General features: G+C 52.0%; 1 protein-coding gene across 1 annotated transcript; it reads right to left on the reverse strand.

Annotated features, from left to right (window-relative positions):
- Positions 1–1,850: 1,850 nt before the first annotated feature.
- Positions 1,851–8,912, reverse strand: LOC102422177 (myosin-14-like; the record flags this gene model as incomplete). The annotated part of the gene is made up of 5 exons (XM_006109101.3): positions 1,851–2,114; positions 4,532–4,780; positions 5,992–6,144; positions 6,245–6,349; positions 8,638–8,912. Coding segments are annotated over 5 exons (1,031 nt in total), but the record flags the coding sequence as incomplete, so codon positions are not given.
- Positions 8,913–9,195: the final 283 nt, after the last annotated feature.

The raw sequence follows: 9,195 nt of genomic DNA on the forward strand, positions 1-9,195 counted from the left end.
CAAGGGACACTTCCCTGAAGACTCGAAAAGAGAAATGGCGGGGGGGGGGGGGGGTTGGGGGGGAATTTGGCCCCGAGGCCCCCCCGGGCTCACCCCCCTCATCACATGGTCATTTAACGCGTGCTTAACTGTCCTTTCACAAAGACCCGCCTCCCACACTGCACTGCGGTTCCACGGGGCAGGGACTGTGTCTGGTGTGACCATGGCTCAGTGACCCCCATGGGAACGTGTCAGTGACAGTATCTATTTTTAGCCCTTGGAGGGGGGGCACTGGTCTCCCCTCCTATTTGGCACCTGCCAATCAACTTGGTTTACATGAAGGAGTCCAACTTTGTCACATCAATACCCTCTCTCCCAGAAAAGGCCCTTGGACTCACTATACACAACCTGACAGTTTCCCCAAGGATAGGCTTTAGTAGCTGGAGAATGAGTTGGATTTTGGCTCCAGTCATGGGGGGTGCAGGCCAAAGGTCCATTGCAAGTTTGGGGGTTCTGTCCAGGCCTGGCTAAAAGCTCCATTGTATCGACGCCAAAGCCCAGGGATTCAACTAAACACGCATTCAGGCCCTAGCCGGTTTGGCTCACTGGATAGAGCGTCGGCCTGGGGACTGAAGGGTCCCAGGTTCGATTCCGGTCAAGGGCATGTACCTTGGTTGCAGGCACATCCCCAGTAGGGAGTGTGCAGGAGGCAGCTGATGGATGTTTCTCTCTCATCGATGTTTTTAACTCTCTATCCCTCTCCCTTCCTCTCTGTCAAAAAATCAATAAAATTGCAACAGCATGGATGGAACTGGAGAGCATTATGCTAAGTGAAATAAGCCAGTCAATGAAGGAAAAATACCACATGATCTCACTCATTTATGGATAATAAAGACCATTATAAACTTATGAACAAAAATAGATACAGAGGCAGAGCAGCCTCGAACAGACTGTCAAACTACAGCGGGAAGGCCGGGGAGGGTTGGGGGGCAGGAGGGGAGGGTAAGAGATCAGCGGAAGGACTTGTATGCATGCCTATAAGCATAACCAATGGACATAAGACACTGGGGGGTAGGGGAGGCCAGGGGATTGTCAAGGGCGGGAAAAAAAGGAGACATATGTAATACTCTTTGTAATACTTTAAGCAATAAAACAATTTTAAAAAATCAATAAAATATATATTTTAAAAAAAAAACACACGCATTCAGTCAGTGCCTCTGTCATCAAGCAGGTTGCTCTGTCCCTGGCCTGGCATGGCTGGTGCCTCACAAACATATGTATTGGGTGAAGGAAGGAAGAAGGGGAGGGTGGGCCTTTCAGAGGCTGGCACTGGCTGGGTGAGGGGGCCTGGGAACAGGCCTGGGGTGCCCCTCAAAGGCCCTGGAGGTTATGTATGAGTTGGGGGAAGTCAGAGGCCTGGTGGGGAAGGCCTGTGTGGGCTTCGGGGTGACAAGATGGGGTCTCCTCACACTGTGTGTGTGTGTGTGTGTGTGTGTGTGCGTACATACTCATGTCTAGGGAGTGATTCTCAGCCTGTGTGTGTTGTAGTAAATTCTCTTCATGTTTTGTCTCAGAGTATTCACACACACGTGTGATGAGTGATGTTCATGTTCTATGTGTACATGTGAATGTCTGTGCTTCATGGAAGATTCTCCTCACATGCCATGGACACACACACAGACAGGTATGTTTTGTGGGCAGCGCTCACGTGTTGTGTGTGAACATGTGTGTTCGACGGAAGATTCTCCACATGGTCTGTGTGTATGTGAACATGTGGGTTTGGTCAGCAGCTCTGCTCCTGTTGTGTGCGTGTGTATGAACACGTGACATGGATGACTGGGTCCTTTCATGCTCTGCAGGTGACAGCACACGTGTGCATGCAGTTGTCACAGGGGTGTCTCGGGGAGGGGGCCCCCACTCACGCTCTTGCCCACGTCATCCTTGCTGCTCAGCAGTGCCTCCAGCTCCGCCCGGAGGGCCCGGTTCTGCCGCTCCAGCTCCTCACGCGCTTCCTGCTCCTCCTCCAGCGCCCGAGTCAGCGACAGGGTCCGGGCCTCACGCTCCCGGCCCTCGGCCTCCACCCGCTCACGCTCCTCCACCGCCCGCAGCACAGCGGCCTTCTCCTCTGCCAGGAGCTTGGGGGTTGCGGGAGACAGGGTGGGGGAAATAGATTAGCTGAAAGGAGAGTACAAGGGGGTAGGGAATAGGGAGCAGCCAGGGACAGAGACAGACAGACAGGCAGGCAGACAGGCAGAGGCAGAGACACAAGAGGGAGGTAGAGGGATTAAGATCGAAAACTAGCTCCGCTCTTCAATGGGTCAAACTCATCAGCTGCTCACTGTGGACAATGAACAGAGGAAAGGGCTTCTTCCTTTTGGGGAAGTGATAGAAGAAAACATATACCTATATTTAAAAAATGTACTTGAACCTTTACTGTTTTCTTTCCAGGCACAGTGATTTAAAACAATAACATTTACAATAGAGGCAAAGGAAGAGGGTGGACTCAGTCAAGAGAAAAATCAGTCCATGAAAATAGATCCACAGATGACCTTGACATCATCACACAAGGGCTATGATAAGTAAGTTTCAGGACAAGACGAATACAATGGATAAAGAGATGGTTATTTCTGGAGGGATTAGAAATGGTGAAACAGAACCAATCAGAACTAAAAACTATAATTTCCAAACTCAAAATGTCCATGGGAGAAACTGAGGGAAGACTAGACATAGAAGAATTAGTACATGTGAAAACAGGTCAATAGAAATGATCCAAATAGAGTGAAGAAAAAAAAAAAAAACAAGTGTAAAAAAATTAACGGTCCTAGCTGGTTGGTTAGAGCGTCAGCTTGTAGACTGAAGGGTCCTGGGTTCAATTCCAGTCAAGGGCATATGCCAGGGTTGTGGACTCGATCCCCAGGAAGGGGCCTGCAGGAGGCAGCCAGTCAATGATTCTTTCTCATCATTGATGTTTCCATCTCTCCTTCTCCCTTCCTCTCTGAAATCAATAAAAATATATATTTAAAAAAAATTAACAGAGCTTTAATAATCCACAAGACAGCACCAGGCAGTCAAACATACATGTGTTTGGAACTGGAAGAAACCCAATGGGATCTAGAAAAAAATCTACCAGTCCTAATAAGTGAGGTTAGCTAGATTGTAGGAAACAATATCAAAATATACAAAAATTGATTGTATTTCTATAACCTAGCAGTCAGAAATTGAAACAAAAACAATACCACTAAAATAGCATCATAAATATAAAATGCTTAGAAATAAAATCTGAAAAAAGATGTGAAAGATATACACTGAAAATTACAAAACATTCCTGAGCTAAATTAAAAATCTAAGCCCCCATCCCCACTCCCCCCAAAAGAAGATCTAACCCGGCTAGCGTGGCTCAGTGGTTGAGCATTGACCTGGGAATCAGGAGGTCATGGTTCCATTCCCGGTTGGGGCCCAGCTAGGGCATATGCCCAGGTTGCAGGCTTGATCCCCAGTAGGGGACCTGCAGGAGGCATCTGGTCAATGATTCTCTCTCATCATTGATGTTTCTATCCCTCTCCTTCTCCCTTCCTCTCTAAAATCAATAACAAATATATTAAAAAAATAGAGATCTAAATAGATGGATCATGTTCCCGGGCTGGAAAACTCAATATTATTAAGATGTCAGTTCTTTCCAAATTAACTTAGAGATTCAACACAATCTCAAATCAGGAGGATTTTTATGGTGCAGAAACTGACAAACTGATTCTGAAATACATATGAAAATGCCTAGGACCTAGAAGAGGTAGATACTGCCAAACGGCTAAATACCAACGATAAAGAGAACAAACTGAAACCAGCTAGAAAAACATATCACGTGACCCTCAGGGAAACCATGATTTCAATGTCTGCTAACTTTTCATTTGAGACGATGGAAGCCAGAGATCATGGAATGATCTCTCCCAAGTGCTGAAAGAATAAAATTATTTACCTAGAATCTATCCAGCGAAAATAGCTTTCAAAAGTGAAGGCACAATAATGATGCCTCCATTTTCTAGTTGAAAAAAAACCCACCAGGCTCAGAGAGGGTGGAGCAGTTTGCCCAGCCACACAGCCTGGAAGGGACTGAGCTGAGACCCAAAACTCCAGGCTGGCTGATCTTAATGCGCTGGGGTTGTGTGATCTTTGTTTCACCTTCAGATCGCCCGATGCTTGTTACTAACCCCATTTCCTAGATGGGCACACTGAGGCTGAAACGGGGAAAGCCGCTGGCCCAAGGCACACGGAGAGGCGGCAGGAGCAGTGAGATGTATTTCATTTAATCCTCGCCAGCACCCTTTGGTGCACCTTCAGGACATGTTTGGGAGGAAAAAGGGGGGCTACCAATGGGTGTCTTATTTTATAGACTCAGAGGGAAGAAGCGTCTTGCCCTAGGATTCCCCCCCCCCCAAGTTCACAGTGGAGCTGTGACATCACACATTCCTCATTGCCCACAGTGACCCTGGGAGGCAGGATTAGCATCCTGATGGCCCAGCAGAGTAACAGGTTATGGGGTACCGAGGGGGCCCACCTGGTCGAATTTGCGCTGCTTCTTCTCCAGCGTGCTCACGAGCTGCCGCTGCTGCTCCAGGTCCATGGTGGCGTCGTCCAGCTCCTGCTGCAGCCGCCGGCGGCCCCGCTCCAGCCGCTCCACCGCCTCCGTCTTTTCTGTCAGGCGCTGCATCAGGGCCTCCGCCTCGCGGGCAGCCCGGCGCCGAGCCTCCTCGCCTGCCTCCAGTGCCCCTGCCTCCTCCTCCTGGCGCCGCCGCCACTCTGAGAGCTGGTGGGGGGGGGGAGTGGGGAGGAGAGAGGGTGGGTGGCAGTCATGGCTGTGACCGAGGTGTGAGCTGGTAGCGCCCCAGTTCCCAGATGAGGAGACTGAGGCCTGAAGAGGGAAATGGCTCACTGCACTGGAGGAGGGTTGAGGCTGTGAGTTCTACGACCCTCAGCTTTCCCAGGAGATTAAAACTATTCCCTCTGGGACCAAGACGGTGAGTCAGACACGGGCTCTGCTCTGGGGAACCCCCAGTCTGATGGAGAGAACTGAGTGTCGCAGCCAGGGTGATGGAGGCTAAGGTATGGGAGCCAGGGGAGTCCTCAGGAGGGGCTCAGCATCTGTTTAGAACATTTAAGGGAGACTTCCTGGAGGAGGGGGCATTTGCAATGGATCTTAGACTATACACAGGAGTTTGCCAGTTGAAGGAGGACATTTGCAGGCATGCACTCCATGCTCACTCATTCAGCAGGCATTGCTCAAGGCCTCCCATAAACCGGGCTCTCTGTTGGCCCACCTTGGGGACCAGATCGAACTCAGGGTCCCCTTTAAAGGAGCTCCCCATTTGGTGGTGGGGGGACTCATGGGCAGAGAGTGTTCCAGCCCAGGGTGACTGGCGTGGGAACGGGGAGAAAGAAGGGTTGTGGGAGCTCAGAGGAGGGCGGCCAGGGCCTTCCCACAATAGGGGGCGCTGACGCTGAGTCCTGAAGAATAAAACGGGTTTCCCAAGTGAAGTGGGGAAGGAGAGGAGAGAGGAATGCAGCCAAAGACAAAGGGGAGGACCAGAGACCGCAGGGCGTCCGACGCCTGGCTGAGAGGCATGCGCTTTGTCCAGGGGAGCCGGGAGCCATGGCCGGGCTGTGAGCAAGGGGAGGGCAGGGCCAGCTCTGGGGCAGGAAGACCGTGTGGAGAATGAGCCGGAAGAGAGAGGAGAGACTGGAGGCAGAGGGGCATTGAAGGGAGGCTGAGAGGAGGATCCGGGGGCAGAGGACGAGGCCTCAGCGGGCTGGGGCGGTGTAGACGGAAAGTGGGCGATAAGACAGAAGTCAGGGCTCTGCACTGACAGGTCGTGGGGCTGAGTGACAGTCAGAGGCGGGATTGGCACCCAGAAGTCTGGGCTCTGACTGGTCGGATAACGGGGCGTCTCTGAGCCAGGGAACCAGCAGGAGCAGGTGGGGGGACCAAGTGTCCCCTGGCCTCCCCCCAGGACTTCTCACCTGGACCTGGGCGGTCTGCAGCTCACGGCCGGCCCGCTCCCTGGCCGTCGCCTCCTCCTCCAGCTGCTCCCGTAGCCCGGCCACGTCGGCCTCCAAGGCTCGCACCCGGGACCCCAAGGCCAGCTTTGCCCTGGTCTCCTCCTGCAGTAGCTCCTGTAGATGGGGGGTGGGGGGGGGGGAAGAATGGAGGTCAGGTGTGGGCAGAAAGGTGGGAGGGGCTGGGTACAAGGGCGGGGGCGGGGGGAGAGGTCACCTGGGCATCGTGCAGCTGGGCCTCTGTGCTGCTCAGCTCCTTCCTCAGCCTGATGGCTCTGGACTCGGCCTCACTCAGTGCCCCAGACACGTTCTCGAGTTCAGTCTGTGGGAAAGGGGCACCTTCCAATGGCGGCTTCCACCCAGCCGACCCCAGCGGCTCCTCCACCTCCAATCCCTACCACACGGCTGGTGGGAATGTGAATGGCACAGCCACTGTGGAAAACAGTCTGGCAGTTCCTCAAACGGTGAAACACAGAGTCTCCCTATTGCCTAGCAATTCCGCTCCGAGGGGTGGACCCAAGAGAAATGAAAACATATGTCCAAGCAAACACATGTACAGGGACATTCATAGCAGCATTAGTCACAACATCACAATAGAGAAAGGTAGAAACAACTCAAATATTCATCAGCTGGTGAGTGGATAAACAGAATGTGCCCAGGAACTATTCTAAGGGCTTTATAATTTTTGGCTCACTGGATTCACACACCAACCCTCAGAGGCAGATGCCACTACTATTCCTGGTTTACATAAAGGAAAGCTGAGGCACAGAGAGGTCAGGAAAGGTGCCGGGGAGCACACAGCTACAGCTGGGGGAACTGAGATTTGAGCCCAGGAAGAATGGCTCTGGAGCTGAGCTGTCCGAGATGGCAGCCACCAGCCAGATGCAGCCATTTACACTAAAATAAAATAAAAGCAAAATCCAGCTCCTCGCTTGTACCTGGCCACATTTCAAGGGCTCACCAGCCAAGGGGATAGCACAAATACAGAAAATCCCCAACACTGAAGAAACTTCCGGATAGAACTTGTGCTCTCAGCCACCAAACTGGACTCTTGGTGCCACTTTTACTCTTGCAATATGCCCAGTGCTTGGCACAGTGGTGGCTGCATAGCATGGTTCCGTTTGGGATAGACCCTCGTGGTCCCCCCAGATCCATTCTCCCTTGGTCCCACTGTGACCGGCTATTAACCAGGCCCATGACTCTCAGCTAGAAACTACATTTCCCAGCCTCCCCTTGCAGTGAGCTGTGGTCATGTGATTATGGTATGGCCAATGACATGCAAGCAAGTGATGTATGCAAATTCTGTCCCTTCCTAAGCTGGAGCACAGATGTGCCCACAACACAGATTCCACTCTGAAGACCAGGTCAACGCTTCGGGGACTAGACCGGGCTCTTGAGTGACCTCATGGAGCCTAGGGTCCTGCCAGCCTCAAATGCTTACCTTGAGCCTTTTTCTTTTTTAAATATTTTTATTGATTTCAGAGAGGAAGAAAGAGGGAGAGATAGAAACATCAGTGATGAGAGAGAATCATTGATTGGCTGCCTCCTGCACGCCCCCTACTGGGGATCGAGCCCGCAACCCGGGCATGTGCCCTTGACTGGAATCAAACCTGGGACCCTTTCAGTCCGCAGGCTGACACTCTATCCACTAAGCTAAACCAGCTAGGGTTTGAGCCTGTTTCTTGAGAGGGAAAGACGTGTATTTTATTCAAGCTGATGATTTCTGGGGTCTCTTTGTTATAGCAGCCTAACCTTTACTCTAATGAATACACACTTTTCACCTGGAAATTAAGAAGTGTAACGGTGGGGTGTTTTCCCCTGGGGGGGGCGGGTTGGGGAATTAAGGTCAGTCTTCCCTCTGTTCTTTTTGCTGTTTGTGTCCTCAATAACGAACAGGTATTGGTCATTTAGTTAAAAAGCCCAGAATCCACTGCTTGCCTCGTAGTTACACGGATATTGTCCTCACACGGTTCCAGGCATTCACTGTGGCCTCTTCTAATCAGACCACGGATCATTTAAGGCCCAAAGAGAAGAGTGGAGGCTGGGCTGTGGCAGGGTTAAGAGCTACAGGGTCAGGCAGGCCTGGGTTCGAGTTCCGGCTCTGAATGACTTTAGACCAGCGGTTCTCAACCTGTGGGTCGCGACCCCTTTGGCGGTCGAACGACCCTTTCACGGGGGTCGCCTAAGACCATCCTGCATATCAGATATTTACATGACGATTCATAACAGTAGCAACATTACAGTGATGAAGCAGCAACAGAAATAATTTTATGGTTGGGTCACAACATGAGGAACTGTATTTAAAGGGCCAGAAGGTTGAGAACCACTGCTTTAGACTATCAACCTCCCCTCCCTGGGCCTCAGTTTCCTCGTATGTAAAGTGGGAACAGGATTAGCACTGCCACCAAAGAGGAGTCGGGAGGATACCGTGAAATACACAGGATGTTTGGTTACGTAGTAACCTCTCTCCAAATACTAGCCATCCATGCGTGATGATGTTGGAAAAGTTGGAAGGGATGGACAACAGGGCCGACGTGGACCAAACAGAAGCCCAGAGAGAGGCGGTCTCACTCAAGGTCACAGAGCAGAGACCACCGCGGCCCCGCTCACCTGGGCTCGCTGCAGCTTCTCCGCAGCCTCTGCGCGTGCCCGCTCCCCGTCGCCGGCCCGGCCCTGCACCTCCTGTAGCTGTGACTCCAGGCGGCGCCTCCGCTGCTCGCCCTCCTGCCGCGAGGCCTGCAGGTTACTCAGCTCTGCCCGTAGCTCAGACACCTCGGTCTCCAGAGCCAGTCGGGTCTTGTCCCAGACACCTTTGCCCTGGCAGGGGAAGAGAAACAAGCAAAGGTTTAAGGTTCCCCCACCAACCAGGCCGGGCACATGCCTGCCTCAGGGCCTTTGCACTGGCTCTTCCCTCTACCTGGAACTCACTTCCCTCTGATGCCGGGATGGCTCAACTCACCTCCCTCAGTTTTAAAAAATATATATTTTTATTGATTTCAGAGAGGAAGGGAAAAGGAGAGAGAGATGGAAACATCAATGATGAGTGCAGCTGGCGTGCCTCAGTGGTTGAGCATCGACCTATGAACAAGGAGGTCACAGTTCGATTCCCGGTCAGGGCACATGCCCAGGTTGTGGGCTTGATCCCCAGTGTGGGGTGTGCAGGAGGCA

The sequence above is a fragment of the Myotis lucifugus genome, unplaced genomic scaffold, assembly GCF_000147115.1.
Source record: "Myotis lucifugus unplaced genomic scaffold, Myoluc2.0 scaffold_5936, whole genome shotgun sequence".
NCBI classification, from domain to species: domain Eukaryota; kingdom Metazoa; phylum Chordata; class Mammalia; order Chiroptera; family Vespertilionidae; genus Myotis; species Myotis lucifugus.